At 33.5% G+C, this 18,439-nt stretch overlaps 1 protein-coding gene across 1 annotated transcript in view; it reads left to right on the forward strand.

The window, feature by feature from the left end:
- The window catches only part of stmA (Protein EFR3 homolog stmA), a 31,066-nt gene that overhangs the window by 4,593 nt on the left and 8,034 nt on the right, over positions 1-18,439 (forward strand). The window contains exons 2-13 of the mRNA XM_089710559.1: positions 2,132-2,336; positions 2,662-2,812; positions 3,306-3,458; positions 4,766-4,864; positions 12,504-12,667; positions 12,941-13,019; positions 13,585-13,744; positions 14,013-14,083; positions 15,279-15,470; positions 16,085-16,257; positions 16,996-17,099; positions 17,846-17,966. Coding sequence (XP_089566685.1) covers positions 2,132-2,336; positions 2,662-2,812; positions 3,306-3,458; positions 4,766-4,864; positions 12,504-12,667; positions 12,941-13,019; positions 13,585-13,744; positions 14,013-14,083; positions 15,279-15,470; positions 16,085-16,257; positions 16,996-17,099; positions 17,846-17,966 — 1,672 coding nt within the window. The remainder of the gene's footprint in view (positions 1-2,131; positions 2,337-2,661; positions 2,813-3,305; positions 3,459-4,765; positions 4,865-12,503; positions 12,668-12,940; positions 13,020-13,584; positions 13,745-14,012; positions 14,084-15,278; positions 15,471-16,084; positions 16,258-16,995; positions 17,100-17,845; positions 17,967-18,439) is intronic.

The following is an 18,439-nucleotide window of genomic DNA, read 5'->3' on the forward strand; positions in this document are numbered from 1 at the left end:
GATATCAATAAGCGAAGAACTAGAAAGCGGGATAACATATTTTGTTTGGTACCGTTTTGGCGTATTTCTGTTGTTTAACTCTAAACATCATATTCACACAGAACCTATCATTATCAAGTTATCAGGAAGAATATACGGAACCATATATTCAAAAAACACACGCACTTGACTACAAACTTTATCAGAAGCGTGTTATCTTTTACGACAGTACTCGCTGACATACTAACGGGCATACGTGTCATATAAGTATCACCATAATAGTGTAAAAAATTATGTTTTTTATAGTGATCTAATTGGTGATGATATAAGAATAATAATTAATACAATGCTATGATTTTTCAAGTATTTTTAAAACTAAATATGTGATTTTTATTGATTACTGTGTATTTACAATGAAATGTGTAGAAATTTGTGTTTTAATGAGTGTCTACAATAAATAATATTATACATATAATATAAATATGCCAAGTGCTATTAATATAAGTGGATATAGTGTGTTAAATCAGTTGATTTTATATATGACTAGCTTTCCGCCCGCGGCTTCGCCCGCTTTGTCTAAAACATAATAAATTATATACTAAAACCTTCCTCTTGAATCACTGTATCTATTAAAAAAACCGCATCAAAATCCGTTGCGTAGTTTTAAAGATTTAAGCATACATAGGGACATAGGGAAATAGGGACAGAGAAAGCGACTTTGTTTTATACTATGTAGTGATGATATGGTGATTTTTTTGGTTATTAAAAATGTTGCCAAGGAGGAATATGTCTTACAGAATGTTATTCTTAATGAGTAAGACAATGTACTTGACATGTAAGTGATTTTTATCTTTAAAAAATATTTTTAGACGATGTTTACGAAGTCACAAAAGTGGGACGGATTTTTGTTAGTATTTTGTTAGTTTGTTTTTGAATGTAAAAAATAAATAAAGTAAAAAATGAGATCGTTAACTGCAACTCAAGTATGCTTTGGTATTGATAAATTAAATCTGTAATGATTTGGCAGAGTTGCAATAAATGAAGGCCCTTCCAATGACTATTACACTAGTAGACGCGGCATACGCCAACATCATTGCACTAAAAAACAGCGTAATTAATACATACCTACTTACTAATGCATTGTCACCAATACAGTTGTTCTCTCTTTCACTCTCTTTCACTCTCACGCACGAGACATAATACATGTCTCACTCATGTACTTCGTAATAACAACTGCCGATTAAAATATAAAAAAGAACGTCCAGCCACGACACTGAATGGTGCGTGACTAAGTGAAACTCGGGCACTTAGCTGAGTTTTGTCTTGCCAAAATAGAGAGCGGGTAACGTATCTAGCTTTTTTATATATCATAGGGCCTTCCTGTTGTAGGATAATGTATTAAGACCACCTAAGAAAAAATAAAAAAAAAATTATGTTACTGAAATTACTGTATAGTTTGATTGCCTCTATAAACACCTATAAGATAACATCTAGGGTTATCCGTTATGTCATGATTATGAAACTTGTTTATTACTGGGCTTCATAATTGGTAAAATTTACAATATACTATGTTTATAAATTTCATATACCTATAGGATTTTTTCAACAATAAAAAAGTGCTTAAAAATAATAGAATTTTACATAATGTTAAACGCTTCTTGCGCATCATAATATGTGTCATGTGTGTATAAGTATATGTATGTTTCGTTTTACTATTAAACCGCTTGATTATTGAATGAAACTGAAGACACAGACATAATGCGTTTTTATTTATTGTTATAAACCATATCTCGAGGCCTCATCCTCACATTCTGCTTATAAATTACGTAAATTTTTACATGGAAGGCATAAGTTTTGGCATCTCGTACACACTATATCGATCTAGCTAAAACTTGGCGTACATATACATTAGTTACTAGCCAAGTAAACACGCCAAGTAAAACTAGCTAAATCCCAATATAAGTAAAAATAATATGTAGTTAGGTTTTTAGCGCTCCGGGAGTGTCACTCCAAAAAATGGCTTTTAACCACGATAGTCGAATCATGCCATCTCACTTTGACGCCTAATCGTGTGTGCGTTAGCCATTTTTGAAGATCAAATGTTAACCTTTTAATTTATATCATTTTTAAACCCTGTTTCTTATTTACCCAGGTTGCTGCGGATGTTGTTCCGCTCTCCGACCCAGATACAAGCGGCTGGTGGACAACATATACCCCGCGTCCCCGCAGGATGGCCTCGTCAAGTCCAATATGGAGAAGCTTACATTCTATTCCCTGTCCAGTCCGGAGAAACTGGATAGGATCGGGGACTATCTGTTCCAGAAAGCTTCTAGGGATATCTATAGACGGAGGCATGGGTGAGTTTATAAATTGAGGTAGATTTGGAAGACAGGCAATAATAAGATGTATGTAAATTTTTGTCTGAATGCTTTCTTGGTTAAATCGTTTTAATGAAATAGAAAGTATGTGGTAGGTAATAAAGTATAATATGTTATTCCTTTCCCTTTACCTGTTTTTAGAGCGGAAGTTTTTTCGAAAAAAGTCCCTATTTATCAATTTATTAACCTAATTTATTTTTGAAACTCACAAGGTTTATCATCTCTATGTCAATTTGTTTTCGGTTAAGAAACAACCTTTTAATTTTTCTTTAAGATATATTTTTTCAAGTTAAATATATTTCAGGTTTGTTATAATATCCATGGAGGCGATGGACCAATTGCTCCTAGCTTGTCATTCGCAAACTCTGAACTTATTCGTGGAGAGCTTCCTTAAAATGGTGCAGAAACTTCTTGAATCTACGGACCCTCAGCTGCAGATACTCGCCACTCAGAGTGTAAGTAGCCAATTATCTAAGAGTCCTTTAGAATTTACATAATTCAGAAAATGGTACTTTGCATAGAAATTCGAAGTCATGTTAAGTTTATTAGGAATAACATTACCTAATTTGATTTATCAGTGGATATTTTCGTTACGAAGACTATACACATTTTGTCATCAAACGGGTGTCGTCTCTGTTAGTGTTTCATTTAATCTATACATCTATACATCTATACAAATATTATAAAGAGGAAAGGTTTGATTTTTTGTTTGTTTGTTTGTTTGTATGAATTGAATAGGCTCCGAAACTACTTGGCAGATTTGAAAAATTCTTTCACTGTTGGAAAGCTACATCATTTCTGAGTGACATAGGCTAGGTTTTATCCCGGAAATCCCACGGGAACGGGAACTATGCGGGTTTTTTTTGAAAACGCGGGCGAAGCCGCAGGCGGAAAGCTAGTTTTAAATAAACTAAATTAACGTTTTTCTACACATTATTTTTTCCACAGTTCGTCCGCTTCGCGAACATAGAGGAGGACACGCCATCCTACCACCGGCGGTACGATTTCTTCGTGTCCAAGTTCTCAGCGATGTGTCACAGCAATCACAGCGACAAGCCGACCAGGGACAGCATTCGGCTGGCTGGCATTAGGGGCTTGCAGGTAAATATCGGCCAAGTGTGAGTTTGTGAGCAAATATACGGGTTCCACACAAAAAAAAATGAAGTGCAATTGCAAAAAATGGTTATCCATCCCATTTATGTCCATTTTAGCTTAATATTGATTTAATAAATTCAATAGCAATTGCGAAAAGGTGGTTATCCATCCAATTTATAACAGTGCCAAACATTGCTTAACCTCGATTTTATATTATTTGTTATAGCGCCAACAAAACTAACACCATCTCACATAGCAAAATGTTTTGCTCAAACAGATATATAGATACAGAATACAGAAATTTGTATCCCAATCTGAATAAGGTAGTAAAAAAGTCAACATTCCAAATTTACAACATTTCTCAAATTTTCCTTCTATATAAAATGCCAAACTTCAAATGATATAATAGTTAAATTGTTCGAACATAATATTTGAACGTTAAGCCAGCTACTAGACGGAGAGCTTATGAGATTATATCATTTAGACCTTGGCTGCTTCGCTGGGCTTCTTATATTGTGCTAACAAGACACATTTTTATTGATAGTTATGTAGCTAGGGAAAATTGTTATTTTTATAGAAAATTTTAGCTTTGTCTGCTGATTTTATTTTGTTGGAGGTTGTTATGTTTTTTAAGTTATACATATAACAATTGATATTGCCACTACAAAGCTTGTCTATTTTTGGCAGTAAATGTAAAAAAAAAGTCAAAAAGAATTTATGAATCCATTACAAATAATAGAAAGATAGGGTACAATCTATACTAATATTATAAAACTGAAGAGTTTGTTTGTTTGTTTGTTTGAACGCGCTAATCTCAGGAACTACAGCTACTGGTCCGATTTGAAAAATTCTTTCGGTGTTAGATAGCCCATTTATCGAGGAAGGCTATAGGCTATATATCATCACGCTAAGACTAACAGGAGCAGAGCCACGCGGGTGAAACCGCGCGGCGCAGCTAGTTTTAAATATTTATTTACCCTGAAAGCTCCTTAAACCACAACTTGACACATTGCCATTTTGTCCAAGATCACGTAACTAGAAAGAAAATGATGAAATCTTATATTGTTCTTATATTAGCCGAATTATACAATAGGCTTTCACATTATAATGGAGATTCACACCCGTATTTTATATCTGTCAACTGGGAAAAAAATACAAATATTGGGCATATACTAACCATTTTTGAATTTCAAGTGTGATTTCTAATGTTTTAGTTTTTCAAGTTTCTCAATTATTGTGACGGATTAAAAACACCTTCTATTCATAATAAATAGCATTTAAACCCTTTAAATAGTTATTTTTACATTTTCCAGGGGGTGATAAGAAAAACGGTGTCAGACGATCTCGTGGAGAACATATGGGAAGCTCAACATATGGACAAGATTGTGCCGTCTCTGCTTTATAACATGCAGGTGTGTTTTTGGCTTTGTCATTTTAGCTGTGTCGGGTCTGCTTTTAGATTATTTTTAAGGGTGTAAACTAATTTTCTTAACAATTTGTTATATATAGTTTATTTGTTTTATGTCGGTGACTTTGCGATATAGAACGCGCACTGAACGCGCTCTGACGCACGCTTAGTTACAAATCTCAACTTTTTTTATAAATGTAAAATTTTGTTTCTTTTTTTCTAAAAAAAACATTTTTTCCACTGATTCGGAATTCTTCTATCTGTAGAATCGGCAAGAAACTCAGCAATAACGCTTTAAGGTTGATGTTCCGACCGTCCCTCCATACATTTTTGATTACCTCTAAACACTTAACACAGACACTATTTCTTTAAAACTAATCATTTTATCACTTCTCTATAATGAAATGTGTGCGCGTTCGACCTTTTTAATCAATAATTTACAATATTTACTTAGAAAAACAACAGTAAAATACCGGAAAAATTTGACACTTCTACAGTAGTGTGCGTGACTTTTGCCAAGCGAAACACGACATAAAGCACGACATCTAGCGCATAGACTATATACTTATTACAGATCTAGCGCGTCAATGTCTAAACGAAAGGCGATGTTTAGACATTGACGCGCTAGATGTCGTGCATTCGCGTTCGTTATCTTATGCATAATGAGCATAATTCTAATAAATCAAAGTTCTGTGTAAAAATTGAGTAATTTCATTTCCAATCGTTCAAAGAAAATAACAATAAAATAAAATAAAACTAATGACCTTAGAAACTATGTTTTTTTTTATTTATTACTCATTATTGTTCGTCCGTCGTAGGTCTGTAAACTGTATTGTACACTGAAGGTAAATGGTACTGTAGGTACTTTAGTTCGGCGTCGTCGCTCGTCGGCTTGATATAAAATTACATTCTTGATTTCATTGACACGCGCTATGATTTGCGCGCGGAATTTCTTGTGTTGTGAATTTATTTTTGTATGCTATGCATTTTAATTGATTCAAATTGCAATGTTTCTCTAGTATGCATTTGAGACTATATTGTAAATTGTAATAATTGATCGTGGGTATAGTAATTAATTATTCTAATAACGCAATTAGTAATATATGTATTTTCGGTGGGATTCAAAACAAAAAATTGGCCCGTGATTTTTATGAAATTTCACCACATTGCAAATCACATCAATCATAGTTCATACACATGTATGACGAAAGTGATTAGTATTGTGGCTAACATTGACTCATCAGTTCATCACTGAAACCAGTGATAAATCAGTACCTATATCATATTGTGTTTGAATATTTTTAAACAATGATATAAGTATACAATTATTATAAATCGGTAAACTATCAAAGTAATCACAAACTTGCAAACATTGGTAAAATGTCCAGTAGTTTATGAGCCTATTCATTACAATCAAACAAACAAACAAAGTTTTCCTCTTTATAATATTAGTGTAGACAAACACTATGAATACGATCACGAATGCAAATTCGGGGATTTTCTAATTATTGCTAAATAATAATTGAATTCGTTTTGAAATACTCTATAATTTTTAGTGTATAAATAGACATTTATAATGTGGTGCTCATTTTTTTTGTACTGCTAACGCTATTGTAGGTACCTATTTTCGTTGTTTTATTTCAAGTGAACACGGCCATACAATTTTGTCACGAGCCGCCTATGATTGTAGGTACTTTTGTTAGGCTCCTTCGTCGTCCGCGTCGGCTCGAAAGTTCTTGATTTCATTGTCACGCGCTATGATTTGCGCGCGGATTTTCTTGTGTTGTGAATTTATTTTTGTATTATTATTATTTTTTATTTATTTTTTTATTTTATTGATTCAAATAAAATATTTCACTAGTATGCATTTGAGACTATATTGTATTATGTATAATTTATCGTAGGTATAGTTATTCTTATAACGCAGTTATATTTTCGGTGGGACAATTTGACCCGTGATTTTTCTGAAATATCACCACGTTGCAAATCACATCAATCATACACACGTATGACGAAAGTATAGTGGCTATAATTGACTCATCAGTTCATCACTGAAACCAGTGATAAATCAGTACATATATCATATTTTATTGTGTTTGAATATTTTTTAAACAACGATATATACCTACAATATTATTATAAATCGGTAAACTACCAAAGTACTTCCGAATTTTCAGACAGACAAACAAGTAGTTTGAACACGCAGTTTTCTTATACTAGTAGCAAAAATCAAAACCATAATATTATGTTTCCCTACTATATTTTACTAAAAGTCGAGTGCGTCGAAATCGTAAATAATAATATGTTTTTCACCTTCCTGGTTATTTTCCCATAGTAAATAGTGTTTTAGGTTTGTTGTTGTAGGTAGGAATAATAATAATTATTCTTACATGTTGGTTATGAAATGTATATTGAAATAATTTACTTTTACAAATCATTAGTGATATAAGTTTTGAGTGAAAATGCTTGGATCAGCATAATATTATATGGTACTTCAAATACATGTTTTGATAAAAAAAACAATAGTGTAATAAAATAAAACTGCGTTTTATTGTAATCAATGTTGACAATTTTAAGTTCCAAAATTATTGATCAATAAAATAGTTTACACCAACAAATATAACTTTTATTTTTATAACAATCGTTCATAATATAAACCGTAGCAGGTGGCGTTTTGAAGTTCTGTCTACTCATACAGAAAAATGGAAAACTTGTTTTTTTTGTAAACAATTTATTACTCATGTTGTTTGGCAACTCGAAGCGTGGTCGTCCGTCGTAGGTACTTTTGTTCGGCGTCGCGTCGTCGCGTCGTCCGCGTCGGCTTGATATAAAACATTCTTGATTTCATTGACACGCGCTATGATTTGCGCGCGGAATTTCTTGTGTTGTGAATTTATTTTTGTATGCTATGCATTTTAATTGAATCAAATTGCAATATTTCTCTAGTATGCATTTGAGACTATATTGTAATAATTGATCGTGGGTAGGTATAGTAATTAATTATTCTAATAACGCAATTATATTTTCGGTGGGATTCAAAACAAAAAATTGGCCCGTGATTTTTATGAAATTTCACCACATTGCAAATTATATATTATACAATTACAATTACAATTATTATAAATCGGTAAACTATCAAAGTAATTACAAACTTGCAAAATATGCTTTTCCGAATTTTCAGACAGACACACAATTTTATTAGTTTGTTTTAGCAAAGTAGGTACCTATACCTATACGCTTACGTCGCGCGTCGCGTCGTCGAAAACGGTGCGCCCAGAAACAAACATACCTAATTCAGTTACAATCCTTTTTTTGTTCCGTAATTTATTGTATTTATTCTAATACGATTTTTTTTATTCGTCGGCCAGTTCTACTAGGTATAAAAAGATAAAATTGAAATATAATTATTGTAGCGACAGCCATATTATGTTACTATGTTTTCGTAAATATGTTTTTCACCTTCCTGGTTATTTTCACATAATCTTATCTTATATATAAAAATGAATCGCAAAATGTGTTGGTAAGCGCATAACTCGAGAACGGCTGAACCGATTTCGATCATTCTTTTTTTATTATATTCCTTGAAGTACGAGGATGGTTTTTATGTAGAGAAAACGTAAATATTATGTACCACGGGCGAAGCCGGGGCGGACCGCTAGTATATATATATAAATGAATCGCAAAATGTGTTGGTAAGCGCATAACTCGAGAACGGCTGAACCGATTTCGATAATTCTTTTTTTATTATATTCCTTGAAGTACGAGGATGGTTCTTATGTAGAGAAAACGTAAACATGTACCACGGGCGAAGCCGGGGCGGACCGCTAGTCTTATATATAAAAATGAATCGCAAAATGTGTTGGTAAGCGCATAACTCGAGAACGGCTGAACCGATTTCGATAATTCTTTTTTTATTATATCCCTTGAAGTACGAGGATGGTTCTTATAGCTAGAGAGCTAGTTAGTTTAGTTTTAGTGCAGTGGCAGTGTAAATGTTGTTGTTGAGGTTATGTAAATTTAACACTTTAGTTAACTACCAAGATATAAAGAAATGAGGATAGGACACAATAACTATTGGTTGAGGTATTTATAAACTCATAATATACTTTTAAAAAAATCACGTTTTAATAAATTTCTAGAATTAAATTAGAACAGCTGATTCAAAATAGCCTAAAAAATCTTAATAATAATAATTACGCTTCACAGCAAGAAGAAATGTACCATATGTACCCGCACAAAGTCGATATTGTGTTGCCTACCGTTCGACTCAATGGCTAGGGTTGTAACTACCTTTAATAATTATTACCAAACTAATAAACCGAGTGATGCGAAATAACCATAATTCTTTTAGAGTTTGATAAAATGATCAGGCAGGTATTTTCTTTAATCCTCTGAATTCTCGGTTACTAAATTGTATCGTTGAAATTATTCTTAATCGCGTAAATTTAATAAATAATCATATGGAAAACACTTTTCATTTGTTTTTTTACTTTCACGCCCAACTACTATACAATAATTACGTTGTTTCGGTATTTTGACGAGAAAACGCAGGAAACATCCGTTGTATCATTTTAGATAGATTGTATATTTTGTATCTGTAGAATTGAAATCAAAGCTATGTATATGTTGTCTCCATTCTTTTCTTATCGGATTGTTGATCCCAATGCGAATGCGTCACTTAAATTTTATAAAAGACAATTAAGAACATCAAAAATAAAGTGATACGTAAATATTTCACAGTGCAATATATTATGTAATTAATAATAATTATATATTTATGAAAAAATAATTACATCAGATTTAATAATAGCAATTGTTTTGAATGTACATAATATGAATAAATGATTACATCATAATAGTAATAATCACAATTGTTTTATTTCCCATTTGTTGCAACCCTAGCATATTTTCATGTAGCAGCAGAAGTACCTACACTGGCGGCGCGGCGGCATCGTGCGACATCAAAGGCATTGCCTTACTAGGTAAGTTTATAATGACTCATTTCTTTTATTATATAATTTACGTTTTACTTTTACAGAATCCGATTCAATGGATTATGAAGACGAGTCACACAACGCCATACGATAGTGATGATGAATGAACATTTCAATAAATGCATGCGTGTTTTTTTATGTTGTTTTGTAATTGTTAATTGTTTCTTAAATAAAGAAATAAACTAAATATTTAAATGATGATTTGTTATTTGCAACACAACTTTATATTTGAGATTCTTTACAAATGTATATTTAGTTTTGTATCATCAAATTTATAAATTTTATTCCATAGTTTTCAAAATTAAATGTAAATGACCATAAAAACATTAATAAAGTAAATCATTGATGTAAGGTCAGGGAACGTAATACATATATACATCTGACCATGTAGAAGCTAAGTCTTGTTGACTGCTGAAGTCTGTAAAGTTTTGTTTATTACTTCTTATGGAGAGAAAACGTAAACATGTACCACGGGCGAAGCCGGGGCGGACCGCTAGTAAATAATAAAATAATAAATAGTGTATTAGATTTGTTATTGTATCTTGTATACCTACGAATAATTATTCTTACGTCTTGTTGGGAAATGTTCAAATACCTACCTATTGAAATAATTTACTGTTACAAATCATTAGTGTTATTAGTTTTGAGTGAATAGGCATGGATCAGAAATTCAGAATATAATATGCTACTAACTACTCAAATACATACATGTTTACACAACAAACACCACTGACCTCTATAACTATAAGTTATAGAGGTCAGTGACCGTCAGTGACAAACACTATGGATACCTACGCTCGCGAATGCAAATTCGGTGATTTACTAATTATTGATACCTAGTCATTGAATTCGTTTTGAAATAGCCTGTACTTTGTAATTTTTAGTGTTATAGACATTTATAAAATGTGGTGCTCATTTTTTTGTAATAAATCATCCCGAACGCTATTGTATTTTCGTTGTTTTATTTCAAGTGAACACCTATACAATTTTGTCACGAGCCGCCTCTGGCCTCTGGGTGAAATAAACAAGTCAAATGATTTTTGTTCTAATTGTATTTTGGTAGTAGTTTGTTTAGAATTTACATTACCATTGTTTAATTTTTATTTTGTATTTGCAGTAAAATAAAAAGATGAAAAACTTCATTAGGTATATTGTACGACACCTCACTCTGAATCGCGCTAGCGAAATTTTTTCGTTACAGAGCACATATACAACTTTCGGACAATCTTCATTGAGGCCGGCCGGCAAATCGAGTATGTCGAGAAACTTCACTTATTCGATGGAGGTATTCTACCTTCCTTCCTCCACAGTTGTGGGACCCCGACGTGCATTGAACACGCAGCTTTCTGATACTAGTAGCTAAAATCAAAACCACAGATATGTCTGTGATCAAAACCATAATAATATTTTTACCTATTATTTTACTAAAAGTCGAGTGCATCGAAATCGTAAATATGTTTTTCACCTTCCTGGTTTTTTTTCCATAGTAAATAGTGTTTTTGATTTGTTGTTGTATGAATAATTATTCTTACTTGTTGGTTATGAAATGTATTTTGAAATAATTTACTTTTACAAATCATTAGTGATATTAGTTTTGAGTGAAAATGCTTGGATCAGCATAATATCATATTTGCTACTTCAAATACATGTTTTGATAAAAAAAAAACAATAGTGTAATGTAGGTAATAAAATAAAACTGCGTTTTATTGTAGGTAATCAATTTTGACATTATTTATTTCCCAAAATTACAATAAAATAGTTTACGCCAACAAATATAACTTTTATTTTTATAACAATCCTACTTCCTACTAATGCGAAAGTTCATACATGTTTCAAAAGAAAAACTTTTACTTTTACTATTATTTCAATTTATCCGGTTTAATTAAGACTTAATATTGATACATATGATCATTATAAATACAAATAGGAATTAACAATATAACGAATACGTGGCACAACTAAAATTTTACCGATACCACCCGTGGTCATTCTCCTTTGTGGGTCATTTGTAACAGGATGGCGGTTCTACAGCGAAAAAAGAAAAATGATGGTCAGAACGCTGATACCGGATACCTTAAGATACTGTAATATAAAATATTACTAGATTAGATAAAATATTATAGGTAGTATCTTCACCGTGTGTGACGCGCTTTACATTCACGCCATCTAGAGTTAAATCTTTATCATTTTTGTATACGTCTGTGTGTGTAAACGACCCTGTATGCAATGACAGATGTTAAAACGCATAATTTTACCGAATTGGGTGGATTTTAAGGCAATGATATAACATATTTCAATAAAATATAATATTCAGTAACCGCCATGACTATTCCTAGGTTTGATGACTATTCCAATTACGCAAAAACTCAAATAAACTAGAAATGTAGAATTCAGCGCCATCTAGCGGGATATTGGCTGGGAACAGATCGTTGCAATCACCTTAATGGTTATTCATACTTTTTTGAAATAACTTAACTAGGAACTTAATAATAAATTAAATAAACTGAATTAATAAATAATTAAAACAAATGGCGGTCTTATCGCTAAATAGCGGTTTATTCCAGACAACCAGACGTACGGGAGGAAATTAGTTAGAGGAATATGGTTTATATTGTTACTTTGATTAAACAGATCTTTTTATTTTACCAGGGTGCAGAAAAATACGAAACTGTATCATGCATGGAGAGTGAAGGCGAGGAAGGGAGGGGTGCTTGTGACCTAGAACCGCCTCGCCTCGCGGAAGCGTGCCTCAGGGAACTCGTGGGTCGTGCTTCTTTTGGGCATATACGGTCTGTGCTGCGGCCTGTGCTCACGTAAGTGGCAAAAATAGGGGAAAACGTATTTTGCATATTTTACGTGAGTGGGTAGGGCCAAAAAATGGGGAAAATGGGTGAAAAAATGGCGAAAAATAGTAAAAATGTGGAAAAAATTGCAAAAACTGTTGTGAAATTGCCAAAAAAACTGATAAAATGTGTCAAGTAATCTTTGTTACCAATAATATGTGAAAAAAGTGTATTTTTAACACATAATAAAACAAGTGTACTATAAAAAATACAATTTTAATCTGTATTACAATATTATTTCAGGCACTTCGACCGTCACGAACTGTGGGTACCAAACGATTTCGCCGTTCACGTATTCAAGATTATCATGTTCTCTATTCAGGTGAGATTGTTTGCGAAATTAATATAAATAAAATCGTATTAAATAGTTCTCGCAATATGGCATAATTTAATTAAATTATTAAGAAATCACAAATGTTACAAATTTTGTTCTCAAAACGAAACAGCTTTTAATAATGTTTAGTTCTGTATAATATTTTTTTTATTTTATCATATGTAGTTGTGTATCTGTTTATTTGAACCGTTGTCTCTCCGAAACAGCTTAAGCTACTTAATACACTAATCATTTGTGGATGAATAGTTGTCATTATTTCCTGTCAAAACATGCTAGCTGTCGAAAACTATAAATTGCCATTTTCCTTTGAATCGTGGCGCAACTACCTTCACTTTGCTAATAGTCGTTTATTTGCTGCGATTTGTTATCAACTACCTACATCAATTAGCTGTGTAGAATCGCAGTACATTCCTATTACATTTCAAACTAATATTTAACCCGGCCTCGCGTGTTTTTACAAAATATATAAATAAAGAGGGGCAAATAAAATTACATTAATTTATTGTAAAATCTCAATTACACTAAAAAAAATGCAATTTTTGTTTCATTCCAGGCGCAATACTCATACAGCGTGGTGGAAGCCCTTATGCAGCACCTGGACGCAGGCTCGGGGGGTGTTGGGGGTGTTGGGGGTGTCGGCAAGACGAGGGTCCGGGCTGCCAGGGCCACGGTGCTGAGTAATATCGTGGCTATAGCCGCTGGGGATAGTGTGGGTTAGTGTCAAGTGTAATTATAGTGTCGGCTTAGTGTCCAAGTGTCAGTTTTATTGTTAGTTTAGTGTCGGTTTAGTATCAAGTGTCATGTGTGGTTTTTTCTTGTTAAATCATTTTATTTAGTACACCAGCAGAAATAATGAAAAACAAGACAGAAAGAATAATAAAATTATAATATACACAATTTTTTCCAGCATTTAGTAATTGGTTACTAAATAGTAAATACTAGTAATTTCTATTTAATTATGAAATTATCAATTCATTACAGGTCCATCCGTATTGGAAATCATTAATAACTTGCTGACCAATCTGCGCGCTTCGGTAGCGAGAGATTCTGAAGTAAGTAATTAGTACAAACAATAATTTGTCTGTAATTTACTGTGGTATATGCGAGCGTTTTGTTATTATTTAAAATAGATCAAACTAAAAGTAAAAATATTTATGAATAAATTACATTTCCCACAGCCGGAGGCCCCAAAAAAAACAGATATACTTTAAAACTACATTTAATAATTAAAATGAGACTTTACAACCATGTCTGCACGATGCAGACCGGAATAATAGAATGAATTTACATTTACAATACACATTTTAATAATTATAAAGACGTAAACTTGGATGCTAACTAAGGGAAATCGCACCCACATTCTATTCCCGTGCGAACGGCGTATTCAGCAGTTTCGTATGAAGGAAGGGCCGTAATTAATATAAACATTTTTTTTTATTATTTGGTTGTGTTCTAGCTAATTATCAAAATTGTGTGTCCTCTCTATTTATGTATCTACTATTTTCACAAATTATTTAATAAATAACTTACTTTTAAATGAGGGTTGCCTGTTGAACTTTCATGTTCAATTAATTTCAAGGACACAGATACTAAAAAAACTTGTATACCACCCAAAATTAAAAAAAAGAGACGGATCGACGTTCTAATTGTCCTAATTCCATCTATTCTGAACCCAATGTTTGGAAAAATGAACTCAAACTCAAACATTTATTTATTCAATTAGACTTCTTCTAGAAGCACTTTTGAAACGTCATAGGTAGAGATTGTCTAATCTAAAAATGAACGCCCCTCCACTAAACTTAATTGTTTCAATGTGTGAGGACAAATAATTATTGAACCACTTTATATGTGTGCGCGCGGCGATTCTACTGCAAACTTTGACTGTCTCGCGCACTGATTTGTCAACTAATCGGGCGATCAGTTCAGGTGCCTAGCATTGTATGGCGGGGAGAGCGCGCTATGTACGGAATGACACGTCCGTTCTGTCGTGCATCGCGTCATTTATGCACTAGTTGGCCAACTGGTCCTGTCGTTCGGGCATGGATTGGACTGGAGGACTGAACGACCAATGAGGCAGACCAATTTGTGTGTATTGCGTCTATACACGTACTTTGAATGTGAGCGTAAACACAGTGGAGGGGCGTTCATTTTTAGATTAGACAATCTCTACATATTTTTAACATTTACCACCGATTCGGAAAATGAAACACATCAATTCAAACTGATTAATACATTTAAAAATTACAGAAAGAATCAGACGAAAAGCTCTACCAGGAAGCACTAATAAACGCTCTAGGAGAATTCGCAGACCATTTACCCGACTTCCAAAAAATAGATATAATGATGTTCATAGTGAGCAAGATTCCAAGCTCCCAGAGGGGAAAGGGGACCAAGGCTGATGCTATGCTGCAGAGCATCTTGTTGAAGTCATTGTTGAAGGTAAGTTAAGGCTAAAAAAGCACACGTGTCAGAAGTGAAACTTCTTTGGCAAGTTTCGAAGATAACAAAATCGTCGCCTTAAGAAAGAAATAAATAAATTTATTGTCATTTAACAACACAATCTGCCACACAATATAACAAAATACATAAAAAAGCTAAAAGCTCCATGACGTGACGGTATTGCCATGACGCGACCTTGAAATTGTACACACAACGTGCCTAAATAAGTTTTTTTTCGAAAATTTAATGATGTGAAAAAATTTGTTAATTATTATGTGTCGTTTAAAAACCCTTAGAAAGTGTTTAATTTTTATGTGAAAATCATCATCATTAATGACACAACAAGTTTGTTGAAACTTGTTGGAACTTGTCGGCGCCGATCAGCGCTTATAAGCGCATGTTCATATATTTTCCTGCGCGGGTTACCAGCGCTTATAAGCGCCGATAAGCGCTTATAAGCGCTTATAAGTTTCAAGCTTTCTTTCTGAATACGCCCATAGGTTTGAGACAAAGCGGGCGAAGCCGCGTGCGATGAGCTAGTATTCAATAATACGAAAGTTATCAACATTATTAATAATATTTTTTTATATATTTAAAATTAATATTATTCCCAGGTGGGAACAACATACAAAACAACTGAACTAAGCAAGGCTTTCCCCGCGGCGTTTCTCGAAGCGTTGCTTCGCGTGAGCGGAGCGAGCGAAGCGAGAACGAGAGCGTTGTTGCAGCGAATATTGCACACTTTACTGGATAGACGGGCTAATGCGCCGCTGCTTATAGTGCCCACGTGAGTTTGTGTGTTTGTTTTTGTTGATATACAGGGTGACTGGTAATTTGACGTGATCCTTCAAAGGGGTTATACTAGAGGTCATTTGCAACAAATTAAGTCCAGCTAACCAGGGGTCAAAAATGGATGGTTATTGAGCTATGATCCTTTTCTTTTTGAGGTGATGCAAGTTTTGGGCAAGTTTTTTTTAACTGATCGCTCATTCTTCGGCTTTCAAAAAAATATCAATTGAATGTTAACAGTGTAGTAGTTTTTTCATAATTTATTGTTTTTGGTAAAAAGGCAGAAAATTTTCATATCAAAATCCGTCATAGCTCAATAGCTATCCATTTTTGACCCCAGGTTAACTGGACTTAATTTGTTTCAAATGACCTCTAGTATAACCCCTTTGAAGGATCACGTCGAATTTCCAGTAACCCTGTATAAAACGATAGAACTAAGTAAGGTGTTGCTTCGCGTGAGCGGACCGAAGCGAGATTAGAGAAGTATACTTCTCTAATCTCGCTTCGGTTGACATTTGACAATTTTTAAAGAACATAAAAATTGTAATTGTATTTAGGTACGTTATAGCCCATAAGAACACTGCCCAATACACGTATAGGCACAGTTTTGATTAGGACAATTTTGCAGTGTTTGTGAGTCTATATATGATTATTTTACGTTGAGAGAAAAACTATGTTAATATGTGTGTGTAATATGTTAGATTTATTATAATAATAATAATTATATTATTTCCAGGGTGGAATACGCGGAATTGGGGCTCACAGTGGAAAAGTGTTCCCGGCCCGATCTTATTTTCATTAGCAAGCATGGTTATGCTATATTCAGCTCGTTGTATGATGGTAAGTTTATTTTATTTTAACTTTAAGTCACAAGTAACTATTTTACTTTTTATTTGACTGACCAGTTGGCTTGGTTGGTAGTGGCCCTGCCTTCCAAGCTAGAGGTCGTGGGTTCGATTCCCCACCCGGGGCAAATATTTGTGTGATGAACATATCTGTGCTGCTCTGTGTCTGAGTGTTGATTATCTATATAAGTATTTATTTAAAATTATATATGTATGTTTATCAGCCATCTGGTTTCCATAACACAAGCGAAGGCGAAATTTTTCGTATGCGTTTTACTGTATTCCAAAGGCATTACTGTTTTTTTTGTTGCCTCAGAATTTTTGTTGTTTCTATCTAAACAGTGATTCGATTATTTTTTGCAGAAGTTTGAAGTAAACGGGACCTAACGTATTTAATCAAAAGAATTTATAAATTGCAAAAATGTGCGTTTTATTTTTCGTGATTCTTACATTATATATTTGTATTCTACTAATATTATAAATGCGAAGGATTTGTGAGGAAGTGTGAGTTTGTTACTCTTTCACGCAAATTCTACTGAATCGATTACAATGAAATTTAGCACACATATAGAGTGTAACTTGGATTAACACATAGGATAGGTTTTATCCCGGAAATCCCACGCGAACGGGAACTATGATGGTTTACCTTTGAAAACGCGGGCGAAGCCGCGGGCTCAAATCTAGTGTCCTATATTTTGAAGAGCATATCGTCATAATTATAATATGCATTTTTCTCAACAGGACTTCAACTGGAATCGAACACGGCTGAGAACATATCGGCTATATACACGACCCTGGCTTTGCTCGCCATCGAACTAGCTTCTGAGGAGACTGTATGTGACATGCTACAGTTGATTTTGTCGTGAGTATATTTAGGTGTATGATATTATATAGAAAACTAACAGTCCGCCCCGGCTTCGCCCGTGGTACATATTTACCTTTTCTCTACGTTAGAACCATCCTCGTACTTCAAGGAATATAATAAAAAAAGAATTAACGAAATCGGTTCAGCCGTTCTCAAGTTATGCGCTTACTAACACATTTTGGGATTCATTTTTATATTATAGATAAATATAGGTGTTAAAAAAATGAGAATTTGGTGTATAAAATGTTTAGAAGAATATCTTAAGGAAAGTGTCTAATATTCTTGTGTAGGGCGGAATTGAAAGTGAATTGTGTAGTTAGTTTTATGCGTTTAGTGCTTATGAATAAGCAAGAAGAAAATTTAATGTCAGCCCTAGAACCACTTCTCAATAAAACACTAGAATATTCACAGCTATATATATAAAAATGAAACCCGTTTTCCTTGGTCACGGCATCACACGTGAACGGGTG

Source organism: Colias philodice, chromosome 25 (genome assembly GCF_061535455.1).
Source record: "Colias philodice isolate Cphi_HAF_F1 chromosome 25, ilColPhil1 Martin Lab GWU primary, whole genome shotgun sequence".
NCBI classification, from domain to species: Eukaryota; Metazoa; Arthropoda; class Insecta; order Lepidoptera; family Pieridae; genus Colias; species Colias philodice.